Source organism: Triticum aestivum, chromosome 2A, assembly GCF_018294505.1.
Source record: "Triticum aestivum cultivar Chinese Spring chromosome 2A, IWGSC CS RefSeq v2.1, whole genome shotgun sequence".
In the NCBI taxonomy this organism is placed as follows: domain Eukaryota; kingdom Viridiplantae; phylum Streptophyta; class Magnoliopsida; order Poales; family Poaceae; genus Triticum; species Triticum aestivum.
This window is the reverse complement of record NC_057797.1, coordinates 723,081,777-723,100,094: the sequence shown is the minus strand read 5'-3', so window position 1 is coordinate 723,100,094 and position 18,318 is coordinate 723,081,777. Positions and strand designations below refer to the sequence as shown.

At 48.4% G+C, this 18,318-nt stretch overlaps 1 protein-coding gene across 1 annotated transcript; it reads right to left on the bottom strand.

Moving 5' to 3' along the window:
* Positions 1–9,304: 9,304 nt before the first annotated feature.
* Positions 9,305–14,465, bottom strand: LOC123186212 (anthocyanidin reductase ((2S)-flavan-3-ol-forming)-like). Its single transcript, XM_044597997.1, has 7 exons — positions 14,424–14,465; positions 12,797–12,896; positions 12,531–12,697; positions 12,220–12,420; positions 11,974–12,133; positions 11,675–11,888; positions 9,305–9,532 (listed from the first exon to the last, which is right to left on the bottom strand). The coding sequence occupies exons 1-7, from the start codon at positions 14,463–14,465 to the stop codon at positions 9,385–9,387; spliced, it is 1,032 nt and encodes a 343-aa protein (XP_044453932.1). The 3' UTR covers positions 9,305–9,384.
* Between the last annotated feature and the right edge of the window lie 3,853 nt (positions 14,466–18,318).

Genomic DNA, 18,318 nt, shown 5'->3' with positions numbered 1-18,318 from the left:
ATTTGCAAAATCGGCCTGAGGATCAAGTCCTAGCTCGGTAGAATACTTCGGGACAGAAAAGTGGCGTGCTCAGTCCTCAAGACTCAGGTTGGGTGCGGCCGACCAACCTGAGGATCAAAATCTCCTCGGAAACTATATTGCACATAAAATTTTCTGCATTGGACAAGCAATGCAGTAGCCCCCGAGACACTGGTCGGGTGGCAACACTAGATCAGGGGATCGATGTGCCCCTTTAATATTTATAAATAATAAGCCCGAAGCCCAGTAGCCCCCGAGCCTTAATGCGGGCACGGGTGGCCGAATTAAGGATCAATATCCATAGTAAAATTACAAATTATGTGTAATGACTCTATGTATCCAAGTACTTTACGTCATTAATGCTCGAATCCGCATTGTACAAAACTTTGTTGACCGACCATCGGCTTCCACCTCCTTGGCCAGTAGCTGAGGAGTGTTTGTCCTACTTTATAAAGCCTTTATGAGGGCAAAGATTTACGACAAACAAGGCAATCTGGCCACACGGTTTTATAAACAAAGGTACGCAGAGAGATATGTTATATTACTGTTTAACAGAAGAAATGTATTCCAAAGAAAATAGTCCCGCTATCGGTTCCTTTCTTTGGGTTGTCATGCTAAGCATGATCATGAAACCTCAGCTTGAATGTAAGAGCAAAATATCAAGGATTTAGTTTGGGAGGCCAGTTAATAGCCCCAGGTAGTGTTCGGCGACAGTCGAGGTCAAGTCGTAAACACTTCGGCCAATGTTATGAATGGCTCGTCATAGTCATCGGATCGCTGACCAGTTTACGCTTATTGTGACAGTCAGTTTTCGGCTTTCTCCACTAAGGTGCTTAACCATGTGAGCTGGAAGCACAATCGCAGTGGTTCTCCCTTTGCATGCCTAGCCGAACAAAACGGAACATAGGAAGCAAGTGCAGGAGCCGGGCAACCCAACTATTGACCGAAGACACAATTCGAAACCGATGCATATATAGCAATATCTGAGAATGTTTTTGCCGAATCCCTAAAGGTGTCCGGTGTTGCACTGCGAGACTAATGCTGGAAAAGCACAAATAGTTTAAAAGTGCCAAAAAGCTTGGAAAACCAAGAAACGTCAGTAAAAACATGACGTCCGAACAAGATCAAGTGTTCGGTGCCAATCCGAAAATTGGTCTTAGAAAAAAGAAGTGCTTCTGTCGTCCTTTAACATGACACATCCTATCTCAAGACTTCGAGCGGGTCAGCCTACGGCTTCAACCTCCTATCCCGAGGGCGGAGTACTTCTCATTAGGCCAGTTTAGCAAACTAAACTCTAGCGGCTTTGAGAGAGAAATTAGGCTCCCCGGCTAGTGACCGCACACTCGCGTCGAAAAAAGGAGTGATAAATAATAATAATAGAACTTTGCAACGACTGAGAAGAAGAACACTTATTATAAAACGGCTCAAATAAACTTAAGAGCCCCCAAGTGACTTGGGTAGAAGAATGATTGCATGTACCGAAGTACTTATATCATATCTATGTTCAACCGAACTTTAAACGCGTCTTAACCGACCGTCGGCTTCTCCCTCTTCGGTTAAGGACCGAAAAGTGTTATGTACTCCATCGGTCGAGAATATCGACGGTGTTTCCAATAACCAGGCAATCAGGCCATAAGGCTGTAACAGACAAAGCGCGCTCAGGGAACTTATGCTATATTACTGCGAAGAGTAAGAAGCATCTTCGAAGAAAATAGTACCCCCACCGATACCTTTCTTCGGTGCTCATTGTTATTATGAGACTTGTGCAATAGATTTTTTGTACTCATGAGTTCCGTTGTGTGCCGACCATCATTGAATAACTATAAGAGCGCTAGCTTTCGGCTTCACCCAGTCTGAGGTCCGGCTCGGGTGACCCAATCATGACAATCACAGAGGTGCTCCCTTTACTCTCTAGCCGAACAATCGGGAACGTAGGGGTAAACACAGGAACGAGGCAACCCAGCTTGCAAATCGCTTAAGTCAATGTGGTGCATATTGTGGCGTAATACACGAACAAGGAACAAAGCCGTACAAGTATAATCATATGCAACATGAAAAGCTTCATAAAGGAAGCCCCCAAGTAAACGGGGTATTTAAATTTATGCGTCACAAACAAAGCTTGGACAAGGAAATTTTTTAGAAGCAACTTTTTTCCAAAAAAGTATAATGCTTGGTCGAACCTAACGCAAGTTAGAAATTAAAGCTTTGAGCATGAAAGCGACTTAGCTGGTTAATGTGTTCGGTATTGATGACGCGGTCCGAGCTTGATGCAGGGCAAGGTTCCATCCCTTAAGACGGTCCCGAGGTGGCGGAGCGGAGAGCTTGACACGCCGAAGTGGTGACATAGCAGGATCAATGCAGACCGGCAGAGTGACGCCGAAGTCCCCGGATCATTTTCCTGTGCACAAAAAATAGTGCAAACCGGAGATAATAGTAATAATGATAATTAAAAAAATCGTTGCATAATAAATAATTTATGCAAAGTGAGTAATAAAAGAAATATGGCCTGGCGCCGAAGTCAAGTCGATGCAGGGCGTCGACGTGATGCGGTAAAGGCGTGGCAAAGCCTGAATTCGTAGGTCGGTCCGAGCTCCGAGTGCGGCGTTCGCCGGACTATGTACGGAAACTGACCGAACCACCATGCGACTGTCGTTAATGCAGCCACCATTTGATAGACCTGTGTACATATGACGGACAAACCAGAGTAATAATTCCTTGGGAAAAATGAACCCAAACAAGCAAAAAATACTAGGATTAATAGCACCTGGTTTATTTGTTGTAGCAATCCGAAGGAAGGTGATTCCTAAAATTGGGACCCACTCTGCACACCCATTGCCTGATGGGCATTAAAACGACAGCATGGCAATGCTGGTAAAGGTTGACTCGCCGAGGCAAAGCCCTCGGCCCAGCTAACGTGACGGAGCTGGTCGGCTAGTGACGCCGAAGTGTCCGGAGTAGGTTGATGAAGAGATGGCGAAGCCCCCGGTCCAGCCGAGATGTCGAAGCCTCGATGTCAGCCGATGAGTCGAAGTAGGTCGGCGTGATGGACACCAGCTTGAAGAAGCAATAGTGCGGCCCTGTCGATGCAGGTCGTGACGTGGTCGATGCCGGCTTGATGAAGCGACCGTGCGGCGATGCCGGTATGCCCGCTCCGTGTAATCCGTGGGGCGGCGATGTTGGTGAGGATTTATCCTTCGCGATGCCGGGCTCTTGTTTGGCTTGCCGAGATGATGATCCGAAGAAGTTAAGCTCGGCTCAACAAAGTGACGCCGTGTCTAGCGCAGGTCGGCAGCCGTGGAGTAATATTGCCGGACTGGTTTGACACCAGCATGATGTTGAAGATCATGTTCAAAAGATCTTACAGTTAGTGGGATGTGTTCGGGAACAAAACACAATACCCCATACAAAACTTCCTTCAAAAGGGATGTCCAAAATCCTGTTTATGAAAAAGATGAACTCGGGTCGGATTCGTTTTCGCGCAGAAAACAGATCCGAAAAGTGATGCACTAATCGGAAGGTTCCCGGAGTTTGGACGGTCGGATCGAGCCGAAATTTTGAGAGGTGGTAGATATAGGAATTCCGCAGCCGATCAACGGTTGGATCTTCCAAAGGACGTCCAAGCTAGAAGCTGGACACCACGCCCTAAACTCATCCAAATTCCCGTCCAGATTTGACAGGGCTCTGGTATATCATGGATTGCCAGAGATTCCTCCATCGGAACTCGACGGAATTTTCCAGGGTTGTTGTAGACTCAATTCCGCACAATTCCACCAAAGCGATCGTCAAAGTGATACTCGAGGAGGTGGTGGTGGCAGATACGAGTTCGCTGTCCAGAAAAACAACATAGTCGCTTGAGGGCAATGTTGACGTTGAGCCCCCGAGCTCCATAGATACTTCCTCCGTGATCTTGATAGAGATTGGAGTTGATGTTTGATGAAGGCCCTTGTCCGATCATGGTGATCCGAACATGAGGCGCAATTCTTGGTCGAACCAAGGTGACTAGTCGAACTGGTGACGAAGACGCCTAAGTCGCAGTTGATCTGCAGGCGAGCCATCGATCCTTTTGTCGATCACACAGCGGAACTCTCAACGAGAGCACCAATGTTGGTGTCAAAACTGGCGGATCAAGGGTAGGGAGTCCCGCACTGTGCGTCTAGGCGGATGGTAACATGAGACAAGGGACACAATGTTTTACCCAGGTTCGGGCCCTCTTGATGGAGGTAAAACCCTACGTCCTGCTTCATTAATATTGATGATATGGGTAGTACAAGAGTAGATCTACCACGAGATCAAGGAGGCTAAACCCTAGAAGTTAGCCTATGGTATGATTGTTGATGTGTATGTTGTATATATTGTGTCTCTATCGACTAGCCTGGCCTCGGTTTATATAATGCACCGGAGGCCTAGGATAACAAGAGTCCTAGCCGAATACGCCGGTGGGGAGAAGTCCTTGTCTTGATCGCCAAGTCTTGTGGAATCTTCCTTGTATGCGGTAGCCGTCCGAACTAGCCCATGAGTATACGGCCACGGGGGTCCTCGGCCCAATCTAATAGATCGGGAGACGACGTGGTGAGTACCCCCTAGTCCAGGACACCGTCAGCCCATCTGACACGGAACATCGGGACCTTCTCTCCAGCGTAGCTCAGCTCCCAGATCTCCTCGATCCTTCCGTAGTATCTATCCTTGTCGTTACCGGTGTAGGATTCCATCGTTACCCCAAAGTTCTGATAACCATCGCTCTTCATGTCCTTGTCCTCGGTGTAGAATGTGTAGCCATTGATATCGTACGCCTCATAGGTCATCAGGTTGTGCTCGACGCCCTGTGACAAGGCGAATATGAGTTGTTTTTCTGCGGAAGAATCCTCATGTAAAGGGTACGACAGAAGCTTCTGCTTGAACCAACGCGTGAAACATGAGTTGTGCTCTTTGATTATATATCCGTCCGTTCTTTGTTGGCCTCGGTCATTATACGTCTTCTCAATAAAGGTTTTGTGCTCTACCACCCAAGGATCGACCACGTCTATGTGTTGTAGCGCGACTAGGTTTGCTCTTTCAAAGTCGGCGAGTCGACCCTCGAAGTCGACATGCATTTCGCGGCGACCCTCACGGTAACCCCATCCAGCGAGCCTACCGAGGTGCCTGTTGACGGGCAGACCAACGGGATACTCGATGCCTAGATAATTCGTGTAGTAGGAGATGCACTCTTCGGTCAGAAAGCCCCTGGCTATGCTTCCCTCTGGACGTGACATGTTGCGAACGTATCCTTTGATGACACCATTCATCCTTTCGAACGGCATCATGCTATGCAGGAACGTCGACCCGAGTTGGATGATATCCTCCACGATATGGACCAGCAGATGCACCATAACATCGAAGAATACGGGCGAGAAGTACATCTCAAGCTCGCATAGTATCACCATGATCTCTTCCTGTAGCCTTCTGAGTTGCCTCACGCCAACCGACTTCTGAGAGATGACATAGAAAAAGTTGCATAGGCCAAATAGCGTTTCACGGACGTGCACGTCCATGATCCCACGGATTGCAACTTGAAGTATCTGCGTCATCAGCACATGACAGTCGTGAGACTTCATCCCGCTGAACTTGTGCTTCGCTGGGTCTAGGTATCTGCTTATCTTCCCCGCGTAACCATAAGAAAGTTTTACTCCTACGAGGCAGGTGAAAAACTGCTCGATCTCCTCCTGACTTAGAGTGAAGCACGCGGGAGGGTAGTCATTTCCGGTCTTTTTGGCCTTTTTGCCTTTGCGACGACTTTCTGTGTCCTGCTTCGCATCATCATCATCATCATCAGCGTGAAGCTCCTCCTTGATGCCCATTCATTTCAAGTCTGCCCTTGCTTTCGGCCCATCTTTGGTCCTCTCTGGCATGTTGAGCAGGGTACCAAGCAGACTCTCGCACACGTTCTTTGTGATATGCATGACATCAAGGCTGTGAGGCACACGGTGGATCTTCCAGTACGGCAAGTCCTAGAAAACAGACCTCGTTTTCCATACCTTCAGCAGCGGCTCTGGCGCCTTTCGCTTCTTTCCCGGCTCTGGCGCCTTTTGCTTCTTTCCCGGCAGTGGGCAATCTTTCCAATTTTTCAACAGCTCGTCTATTTCCTCACCGCTCCTCGTACGCGGGCGTCTTCAGGGTTCGGTTTCACCATCGAACAGATCCTTGCGTTTTCTCCACGGGTCATCGTCGCGAAGCCACCTTCGATGTCCCATGAACACGGTTTTCGAAGACCCAGGATCTCTATCTAGCTGGCGATACGTTGTGTCATCCATGCACCTGACGCATCCAAAAAATCTGTGGACCACCTGCCCCGCGAGATATCCGTAACCGAGATAGTCGTGCACCGTCGTGAGTAGTGCGGCTCTCATAGGGAAATATTCTTTCTCTGCGGCATCCCACGTATTGGCTGGCGTTTTCCACAGCATGTCTAGCTCCTCTTTCAGCAGCCCCAGATACAGATTGATATCGTTCCCTGGTTGTTTCGGCCCTTCAATTAGCATACTCATGTGAATGTACCTCCTCTTCATGCACAACAAGGGGGGAAGGTTGTACATCCACACAAACACAGGCCAGGTGCTATGTGTGCTTCTCTGGCTGCCAAACGAATTGACTCCATCGGTGCTCGCGCCTAGCACGATGTTCCTTGGATCGTTCCCAAATTCTGGATCTTCGAAGTTCAACGCTTGCCACTGGCTCACATTCTTAGGGTGACTCAGCATCTTGTCATTTTTATTTATCTCCGGATCATTTCCGTCATCTTCCCGCTTCTTCTCCTCCCTATCGGCGTGCCAACGCAGGAGCTTTGCTACCTTAGGGTCCGCGAAATATCGCTACAGACGAGGAGTGATCAGAAAGTACCACACCACTTCTCGAGGAGCTTTCTTCCTCTTCTTGTATCGAGTGACACCGCACACTGGACATATGGTAGACTCCGCGTGCTCGTCCCGATAAATGATGCAATTGTTCATGCACACATGGTATTTCATGTGCGGTAAATCCAGAGGACACACGATTTTCTTTGCCTCCTTGAAACTGGTCGGGCACTTGTTCCCCTTGGGAAGACGTTCGTGCCAGAATGACATGTTCTCGTCGAAGCATGCGTCGGTCATTTTGTGTTTTACCTTCATCTCTAGAGCCATGAGCGTTACTTTCAAGAGGGTATCCTCGGGCCTGCATCCTTCATACAATGGAGTAACCGCGTCTATCTCCAGTTGATCCAGCTTGTCTTTCTCTCGGGTGGCAGCTCTTGTGTTATCCGTCTGCTTGAGAAGCAGCTCTTGAATATGAGGGTCCTGCACCCAGCCTCCATCGTCGTCTGCTCCGGCATCTTCATCTTCATGATCATGCCCTTCGTCTTGTTCTTCCTCATCATCATGTCCGACATCTTCTACATGATGACTGTGTACAGCATCACCGTCGTGATCATGTCCTGGAGATTCTTCATCTTCTCGCCCACCCTCGCCGCGGTGGTTGTCTTGCCGCCCTTCCTCATTTCTTGCCCGGCCCCCATGGACAACTTCATAGTCATCCTCATCACCTTGCCACCGATAGCCATCCATGAAACCACGCAAGAGCAGGTGGCCCCGCACCTGCCCGGAATTCGGGTCCGCAGTAAGGCTCTTCAGCTTGCATCTTCGACACGGACATCTTATCTCTGTCTCGTTCTTTTGAAGCATCTCGGCCTTCGCAGAGCTCAAAAACCTATTCACGATGCCTTCGGTCATCGTGTGGACCATGGTCGCCTGTGGGGTAGAGCAAAACGATATTTTAGAACCAAGAAAAAATTTGGCATGACTTCCCCTAGTGCCAAAATTCTCGCTGAAACGGAAATGAATCAACATTCCGGCAAAATATTGGCAACTATCGTATTTCAAATACCGGTACCTGCAAACACAAACATATATGCAATACCACAAACATACATAGATCTAGCAAGGCCATAAAAAGTGCATGTGCACGTTGTTGGAGCGAGCTAGGGAGAAAAAAAGTAGATCTACAACATAAAGATAGCTTTCCCCTTACTTACCTATAAAAAAAGGTAATTTAACCACTTAATTTTGATGAATCTATGATGCAAATGAGGTGAGGAGGAGGAGGCAGCCGACACAAGCTTGGAGGAGGAGGTGGAGAGAATGAAGTGGGGAAAGTGAGTGTGTAGGTGTGGCTGTCCAAAATATCTAGCTGGTCCCATGTTACTAATGGCGCACCACAGACAAATGCGCCATTAGTAACCCTTGTCACTAATGGCGCACCAGGTTGAGGTGCGCCATTAGTAGTTTTGCAACAAAAAAATAGTAGTGGTGCACTGTGTAGGAGGTGCGCCATTACTAGTTAAACTAGTAATGGCGCACTACTCCCTGGTGCGCCATTAGAATTTTTGGAAAAAAATTTATTACTAATGGCGCACCGTGGGTCTGGTGCTCCATTAGTGTCTACCAAACTAATGGCGCACCGACTCATGGTGCGCCATTACTATATAGTAGTGACGCACCACATGTCTGGTGCATCATTAGTGGCCATATCATATATAGCCCTTTTCCTAATAGTGGCTGAGCCAAGGTAGACTGAAGACTATGAAACCCCTAATGCATCACATTAGCATTTTCCTATGATAAATAGTGGGCTTGACCATGTCTGTGTGGACGTTCATCTTAGTGGTTTGTTGCCATGTAGGATGAAAATTATGAGCTCTAATCATGTATAGAATGTACAAATGAGTTACAATTGTAGGCTATAAATTGTCCTACAAAACCAAACATGACTCAGGAAAATCACTAAATTTTAAATGAAGGCTTGTAAGAATGAGAGAAGAAATTTATCATATGGCATCTTTTCTCTTGTATGGACTATGGAATTGTCATGACACTTATATTATCCTTATGCAATGCTTTTATGTTGACTTAGTTAAGAAGTTTTGAATAGCTATAATCTATGATTTTATATCACGAAAGAAAGTAATATAAGGCATGTTGTATCCGGAATTCAAATTATGGACCAAGACGAGCGTTGAGATAATGGCACCTTAATGTCTAGGACAAGTGAGTTCATAGATCCATCCGAGTACAAAGGAGCTGAAGATAAGTCCCTGGTTAACCAGATAACATAATCTGGAACCCCAAATCGAGGTGACACAAACCCCACATCTCGATCATGTTGGAGGTAAGGCCACCATGTTGAGACAACTACTACACAAACCAATGTCACAATCATAACCGAGACAGTGAAGAACAACACAGCTGAAAGAAAAGAGAGAAAATTAGCCTCCCGTCGGCCAGGACGCCGTAAAGGATTTATTTTGCAAGCACATCCATCGTTTTGTTCTAAGATGACACAATGGAGAGACCCATCATGTCAGTATGGAAGGACTCCCAAGGCCCTCCCGTACACGACGACGTCGTCGTATATCTCGTCCAGGTTAGTGTACTTGTACTCGAACCCTTCCTTGACGATCTTGTCCGACCAAATGCACACCCTGGGCTTCTCCGGAAGACCACCAATACTGCAAGCAAACACAAGCCCACGCATCGTCAGTGATCAAGGAGTAATGCTACATCTATAAAGGTTTTGCTTAATAAAGATTTTACTACAAACTGAGTAGAGGATTGTGATTGGTAATGGTGGGATTAAGGAGCCCACTGATACGTCTCCGTCGTATCTACTTTTCCAAACACTTTTGCCCTTGTTTTGGACTCTAACTTGTATGATTTGAATGGAACTAACCCGGACTGACGCTGTTTTTAGCAGAATTGCCATGGTGTTGTTTTATGTGCAGAAAACAAATATTCTCGGAATGACCTGAAACTCCACGGAACATCTTAGAAAAAACAATAAAAAATCCTCGCCAAAGATGAAGACCAAGGGGCCCACACCCTTCTCACGAGGGTGAGGGGCGCCCCCCCTAGGGCGCGCCCCCTACCTCGTGGGCCCCCTAGAAACCCTCCAACGCGAACTCCAACTCTATATATTTGCTTTCGGAGAGAAAAAAAATCAGAGAGAATAAATCATCGCGTTTTACGATATGGAGCCGCCGCCAAGCCCTAAAACCTCTAGGGAGGGCTGATCTGGAGTCCGTTCGGGGCTCCGGAGAGGGGGATTCGTCGCCGTCGTCATCATCAACCATCCTCCATCACCAATTTCAAGATGCTCACCGCCGTGCGTGAGTAATTCCATCGTAGGCTTGCTGGACGGTGATGGGTTGGATGAGATTTATCATGTAATCGAGTTAGTTTTCTTAGGGTTTGATCCCTAGTATCCATTATGTTCTGAGATTGATGTTGCTATGACTTTGCTATGCTTAATGCTTGTCACTAGGGCCCGAGTGTCATGATTTCAGATGTGAACCTATTATATTTTCATGAATATATGTGAGTTCTTGATCCTATCTTGCAAGTCTATAGTCACCTACTATGTGTTATGATCCGGCAACCCCGAAGTGACAATAATCGGGACCAATCCCAGTGATGACCATAGTTTGAGGAGTTCATGTATTCATTATGTGCTAATGCTTTATTCCGGTTCTCTATTAAAAGGAGGCCTTAATATCCCTTAGTTTCCAAAAAGACCCCGCTGCCACGGGAGGGTAGGACAAAAGGTGTCATGCAAGTTCTTTTCCATAAGCATGTATGACTATATACGGAATACATGCCTACATTACATTGATGAATTGGAGCTAGTTCTGTGTCACCCTATGTTACGACTGTTACATGATGAACCGCATCCGACATAATTATCTATCACTGATCCGGTGCCTACGAGTTTTTCATATACTGGTTTACGCTTATTTACTTTCCCGCTGCTACTGTTACAATCACTACAAAATACCAAAAACATTACTTTTGCTGTCTTTACTTTTGTTGCCGCTACCTCCACTATCATATTACTTTGCTACTAAACACTTTGCTGCAGATACTAAGTTTCCAGGTGTGGTTGAATTGACAACTCAGCTGCTAATACTTGAGAATATTCTTTGACTCGCCTTGTGTTGAATCAATAAATTTGGGTTAAATACTCTACCCTCGAAAGCTATTGCGATCCCCTATACTTGTGGGTTATCACCCACTCGACTTAAAATAAGGGGGTGAGAGAGAATTAGTTTGAAAGGTCAAGTAAATCTTTATACTTCTTTGTAGGTCTAGCGTTATTGGTGGTCAAGTGCATCGCACAATTAACGATAATTCTAGATGCACGGCCCAACTACGGAGGTTTTACGGGACGATAACTAATCTCATCGCCCCCCTGATTCTCAGTTGGGGTGGGCCCTTCATCAGATTTCTACCCAATTAAAAAGGACCTCAATAAATCCCGAACATTCGGATGTTAAGCTTGTCATCCTGAATGTTTTTTCATGGCAAATTTAGTTGATGCGAGATGACAAGTTTAGTTGTTAAGACATGGCAACTTTGCCTTAATTTGTTTTTTTTTTCAGAAAATTGTCATGTTTGCCAACCTCGCATGAATTAAAGTTGCCATGAAAAACGTTTAGGTTGTCATGCTTAAAATCCAAACTTTCGGGATTCATCATTTCTGATTAAAAAAAAACCCAGCTCAGCCTCTCCGTTGATTCCGTAAAGAGCAGCCCGAGTATGTAGCATTTCTCGCACAACTAGTACTCCAGCTTTTATGTAACACGTCGTGTACTTACTGATCTGTGTTGATTTCGTACTGCGGGTACTTGGCCGCCAGGAAGTGGGCGAGCGCCACGCCGGAGGTGTTGAGGGTGCACACGATGTACCGCCCCGACGTGGCCTCCTCGGCGGTGAATATCTCGGCGCGGCACACCTCCTCGATGTGGACCAACGGGATCGACCCCGACGCCTGCTCGATGAGTTCCAGTCTGTCGACCATGTCGTCGTCGCCTGAAATCATCCATCACACACCGTCTCCACGGATGCATCACTGCATAATTTTTGTGCGCGCGTTTCAGTTTGAGGCCTCACGTACCGGATAGCAAGGAGAGGATCTCGGGGACGCTGGTCGTCACCTTTGTCGCCGGGGCCCTGCCGACGACGACGACGGGGCACACGGTGACCAGGCTGAGGCCCTTCTCCTCCGCGAACGCCATCGCTGCCTTCTCCGCGAGCACCTTCGACGCAGGGTACGCCTGCACTTACGGCGTCATTCCAAACTTTTTTATGCTACTTTCAACTTGACTGAAGATGCATGCATAGACGATAGATGTGTACGCACCCAGGTACCGATCTTGTTGGCCCTGAGGTACTCGACATCGGACCAGGATTCCTCATCCAGGACATGGCCTTCACCTTGCAGCGGCCGGCTGGAGATGGCGGCCGTGGACGATGTGAGGACCACGCGCTTCACCGTCCCCGCCTTCACGCACGACCTCATCACGTTCAGGGTTCCCTGAATCGCTGGCTGGATCACTTCTTCCTGACACCACACATGAAAGGAAAGCAAACATTGCCAATACTCAATACTCGATAGTGGGTTAACCATAACCTCAGTGAAGTTAAAACTGTAGTGTGGTGGTGGTTGCTTACCTCAGGGTTCTCCGGCAAGAGGGTCACCGGAGCGGCGACGAGGAAGGCGTAGTCGCAGCCGGCGACAGCATTGTCGAAGCTGCCCTCTTCGTTCAGATCGGCGCGGAAGACCTCCAAGGGTCCGAGCGCTTCCAAGGCCTTGAGATGCGCGGTCTTTTCCGTGTCATCTGAGAATCCAACACACCACGACGCATATGACCATTTCATTCAGTAAGTTCTGACGATTTCACAAGAGGTAAATGAAGATCTAGAGCAAGCAATTATACCGGGGTTCCTGACGGTGGTCTTCACGGCGTACCCCTTCTCCAGCAGCATCTTCACCAGCGCCGACGCGATATACCCACTCCCTCCGGTGACGCACGCCGTCTTTTTTTTTTAGAACGAAAGCTCAAGAAGAGCCCAGTTTTGAATTAACAAAGTCATCAACCGGACAGGATTACACAAGGCCACCAAGCATGAGCGACCGAAAGATACATGGAAGCTGACTGAACAGCTTACAACGCAACGCACACTACTGCACACCAAGAAAATACACGAGAAAGTCCTGCAAGTAATGTCGAAGCCCGCTGCACCCCGGGACCAAAGACAGGAGAACAAAGAAGCATCGAGGTTCAGTCAGTAGCATGGAGGCACCGGGGGTCGCCTGACCATGGAGCATCGGACAAAACGAGCACCTGTCTTCCAACGCCGAAGAGAAACCCTATCCTCTCGCCTAGGCTCGAAGGCGCCGCACCATCGGATCGTTGGGAGCTCACCCGAGAGCTAGAGCAGGCGCCGGCCAACACACCAGAGCAAGTACACTATCGGTCCTCGTCACACCAAAGACACACCACATCCGCTGCACTGCCACCTTCCTTGGACACCGAGAAACAGAAGGAAAGCTGCCGGGAGGATCGTCGAAGAAGCAATGCAGAGCACCAGGGAAGAAAGTTGGAAGCACCAGGTGCCGCTCCAGTGTCCGCACAAGGGAAGAGGCTTCCGCGGTGCACGTCGTGGGGCTGTCAACGGGAAGAGGAACCCTATCCCCCTCCAACCCGGCTCTGGAGCAGAGCCACCATGACACACCACGACCTTGGCGCCGCAGAGCATTACTCCGTCAAGGCATACACCTGTAGGAACACACACCCTACACAAAAAAAAATCACCCCTTGGGCTCACCGCCGACGAGTGCTCTCCAACCTCACAACCACTCTCCCGAAGAACCAGAGAGCCCCAGGCGGCGTCTCCAAGGAGAGAACGACGCGCATGGCGCCGCCGTCGCCCCACCCGGGACGGGTTTTGGGCTTTCACCCGGGATCCGGGACGGGGGTGGAAAGAAACAGGTCCTAAACGGCGCCTCCAGGGAGGAAAACCACACGCACACGCGCCGTCGCCGCCGTGGCCGGAGAACCGGCCATGGGATTACCCCAGACGCAGTCATATACCACCATCACCCCGCCAGCACCGGATCTGATAGCGAAAGCCACAGATCGGACACCGCCAGAGGGGGGAGTGGAGCAGAGGGGGAGAGAAGCACGACCTTCAGATCTGGAGTGGAAGAAGCCCACACCACGACCACCTCCTGCCGGCTCCTCGCTGCCCAAGCTGCCGAGGAGGCCGTCCGCCGCATCCCCCGCCCGCCACCTACCGCGAAGGTGGCGCCGCCTCGCCGTCCGGGGCCGCCGCCCCGGCGTCCAGGGTCCTTCGCCAAGGGACGAAGCGACGGGGAGCCTCGCCGCCACCTTCATCGGCAGCCTCCTAGGCTGGCGTACCTCTAGCGGCGGCAAGGGGAGGGGGGGCTGGAGAGGGTGGCGGCGTCGGGGAAACCCTAGTCGCCCCCGAGTCGCCCAAGGGGGACGACGCGGGAGCCAAGGAGGGGGGGGGGGGGGGGGGGGGAATTGGCATAGCATCGACGCACGCCGTCTTCCTACTCACATTCCCTTCCGCCGGCGCCATATCCTCCCTGTCACTAGCTCAGCTACTCACTACTACAGTTCTCTTGGCAACTCAAGCCAACGAGGTAGTAATTCTGCTCTTCTGGTGAGTCGTGCACGCGGCTCCGATGTAACTGTATATATATGCTCCCACCTGCACGTGCATCACGCGCGTTCAACTCCAGCCACGCAAATCGGTCGATAGGTACAGATATTTACCAGTGCGACTGTGAGCACGCATGACTCCACATTCGACAAGGAATCGTTGGGGCCGTGAGACCTGCAACTAAAGGATGTCGAGGACTATATATGAGCACGAGGTAACTGTACATTTATCTCCTATCCCTTTTCTTTGCGCAAAAGTTGTCCCATATCTCCAAAGTTTTGCTGTAATAATGATGTATCAGCCTGTACGTGACGTGCTACCAACCTATACACTCGTCTCCTTTTTCTTCTGCAGGGAACCAAAAGACTCTTTAAAGTCAGTGTGTAACGAGTCCCGCCGTGACGAGTGCTGCAAACTGCCTAAGGGCATGGCCAATGCATAGCCTCAGGGTCATGCTCACATGTCATGTAGGATCGGATGTCAGGAAAAACAGATTATGAAGAAGAAGCCGAATCCTTTTCAGGAGGCGGGTGTTTCAAAAGAAAAAGTATGATCCGGTGTAAAAAGCTGAAAATGATGGAGTGAAGAGTAGAGATGCATGTGCATTAGAGTCTTTACTTTCCATTTTTTGATGATGCTCACTAGTGGTAGCTTGCATCGGGGAGAAAAAATTAATATAGATGCCTCAAGTTACTTTTTTTCGTGAGGCAGTGTGTTCACATACCACCATAGTTCATGCCCTAAAAGATGCAATTCTCTCCAACCACACGTCAGGTGTGGTCAGCTATTACAAATTGAATTGGTTAAATGATCCGTTGGAGAAAAATGCAATTCTGTCCGAGCATGATGTACCGATGCAATTCTCTCCGAACCAAGCTAACATGTGACAAATGAATTCAGCCTTGTAAGTTTAGCGTGAATATGTTGTTTCCTCTTCTCCTCTGCCTTAGTTGCCCTGTGTGGCTTGTGTGTGGGAGTTCAAGTTTCTGGCTCAGCTACTTTGGCTCGGTCTGAGCGCCATTAATAGTTTGATGTGGTCTTGTTGCCTTATTGGTGCTCATTTTCTTCTGAAATATATATATATATATATATATATATATATATATATATATATATATATATATATATATATTTAAATAACCTTGAAATTTTCCCAATGGCACATTAATGCTTCAAATATAAAATGAATGTTTCCAAAATGCGAACACGTTTTTATCAAATATCACGACAAATCTCTACGTCTTTTAAGAAAAAAGATGTAAGATGGAAAAATTGAACAAGGAAAGCCGGACAATGGCCGAAAGGGCCCAAGTTAGGACGAATTGAACGAACAACCGACTATCATGACCAGTGCACCACAACAAAGTCCACTAGCACATAAGGAATCGAACAAAGCTGAAAAGCTGAGTCTTTTTTCTTCCCCTAGTCTCTCACGACTAGGGTTCTCTAGTCCTCCGACGGCGCCGCCGTCGTGAGTTTTGCCCGGCGAGTCTTCCGCCGCCCTTCAGTCCCCCTCCTCCCCCCGCTCAACTCTCTCTCCCTCTCGGGCTGATCCAGGGGATCCCTCGTGGTTCTTCCCGGCCTTGGAGGTGAGGCGACAAAAGCTAGGGGCTAGGGGTTTCTCGATCTGTCAGCACCGGCAACCCGATCATGTCGGAATCGCAGGAAAGTTTGAAGAAACAGGATGCAGGAGTGGGAGAGACAAGCAACTTGCTGGAGAGGTTGACGCTGCAAGATGATGAGGCTGACGATCTGATCTGGGAAGAAGAACTTGATGTCGAGGAAATCAAACCTAAGTGGTTAGCCTTGGGGCGCTTGCTCACAACGAAAACTTACAGCCATAGTGCTTTGATTGCAGATATGAGGGCTGCATGGAATCCTGCCTTGAATGTGGTTTGGAGAAGGATTGATGCAAATTTGTTCTCAATTCAGTTTAACTACCTTGGAGATTGGAATAAGGCTATACATCAGGGGCCGTGGGACTTCAAAGGACACGCTGTGATTCTGGCAGAATACGATGGGTTCACCAATCCAGAGAAGGTCAAACTAGATAAGCTTGAGACGTGGTGCCAAATCCATAAATTACCTGATGGTGTGCTTAGAAGAGAGAGGGCACTTGAAAACCTAGCTCAAAGGATTGGTGAGGTTCAGGAGGTTCAGGTTACACTCCCTAATGGCTTTGCAGGTGAATTTATTCGCATCAGAGTCAGGTTAGATGTGAACAAAAAATTTACCCGGGTGGTCGATATCACAAAGGGTGGAGAAACAGAGAAATATTTGGTGAACTTTGAAAAGCTACCCGCCTTCTGTCATGCTTGCGGCTTGATGGGGCACTGGTATGAGGAGTGCGGCACGAGAGAGCGCGATGTAATCAAATTTGAATGGGGGAATTTTCTCCTTGCTCCGAGACGGGGAAGATGAGGTGGTCGTGGAGGTCGAAGTAATGGTGGCCGAGGGAGAAACACCCGTTCCTTCGGCCCTTCCAATGGTAAATGGAATGGTGATGAGGAGGATGACTTGGCAGGCGAGTTTGGAAGAGGAAGAGGACGTGGGATGCATGAGTTCGCAAATTGGCGCTATAACAGCGCCTACAACCAGCAAGCTGCCAGTAACCTGGGAGAAAAAACTAGTTCACATGGACCTGAAATTGCTAACAAGGAAGCCCTGATGACTAAGAAATCTGGAAATCCGGATTTGGGTGAGACCATAGGGCAGATTGTGGTGGCAGATCATGTAAATGTCCTAAGGAAACGTACTGCAGAGGAGTCGGGTGCTACTGTGATTTGTAACAGTGAAGCGATACAACAAGAGAACGCTGGAGCTATTGTACCAGTGGGCAACACAGCAAACAAGGTGGATAACTTTGATGGGGGAGGTTCTGTTAGCACTGATCCGATGGGGACCCCACAGAAAAATGCCAATAAGAAAAAGCTGAAAGGAGTGGATGGTGAAGCGATTGCAAATGACCCCAATGTTGTATCGGCGGCCTCCTCGGCGAAGGACCGCCGGGAGCAATGAAAACCCTTGCATGGAACTGCCGCGGGATGCTTTCGCCCACGACAGTTCGCGAGCTCTTGCATCTGCAAGGGCGTGTGAAAGCGGATGTGGTTTTCTTGTCTGAATCACATCTGAACAAAGATAAGGCAAATGAGATTAGGAAGAAGTTAGGTTTTGATCAATTACATGTCGTAGAAAGTGATGGTCGGTCTGGAGGGCTTGTACTCTTTTATAATAACTCAAATGAAGTGGTTTTGAATTATTCATCGCCTAACTTTATTGATGGTTTTGTGATGGATGGCAATGCTGTGGCTTGGCGCTTGACGGGGTTTTATGGAGAACCCAGTTGGGATTTGAAGCACCTATCCTGGACTTATCTGAGGACGTTGCATAACAACACCGAGGGACCGTGGATGATCATAGGAGATTTCAATGAGATATTAGTAGCAAGTGAAAATGATGGTGGAAATATCAGGCCCTTACAATTTATGCAAAGTTTCAGAGATTGTATAGAGGAGTGTGGATTGCAGGAAATTATGTATATCGGGGACCAATTTACGTGGAGTCGAGGAGTGATAAGGGAACGCCTTGATAGAGCTCTTTGTACCGAGAAGTGGGCTGAAAAATTTCCTTTTGCAGCTGTTGTTCATGAACACCATACCCACTCAGATCATCGACCCCTAGTCTTGGATACAAACTATTTTGCCGATGTGCTTTCGCAGCAGCCAAAGGGCTAGAGGAGATTTGAAGCAAGGTGGCTGAATGAAGAGAC

Excerpts from the sequence above, each read along its gene's own strand:
- LOC123186212 (XM_044597997.1), bottom strand. The coding sequence starts at position 14,465 with ATGGCGCCGGCGGAAGGGAATGTGAGTAGGAAGACGGCGTGC. Across the intron at positions 12,897-14,423 it reads TGAGTAGGAAGACGGCGTGC|ACGGCGTGCGTCACCGGAGG; the intron begins GTCGATGCTATG and ends TAAAAAAAAAAG. Across the intron at positions 12,134-12,219 it reads CCAACAAGATCGGTACCTGG|GCGTACCCTGCGTCGAAGGT; the intron begins GTGCGTACACAT and ends CCGTAAGTGCAG.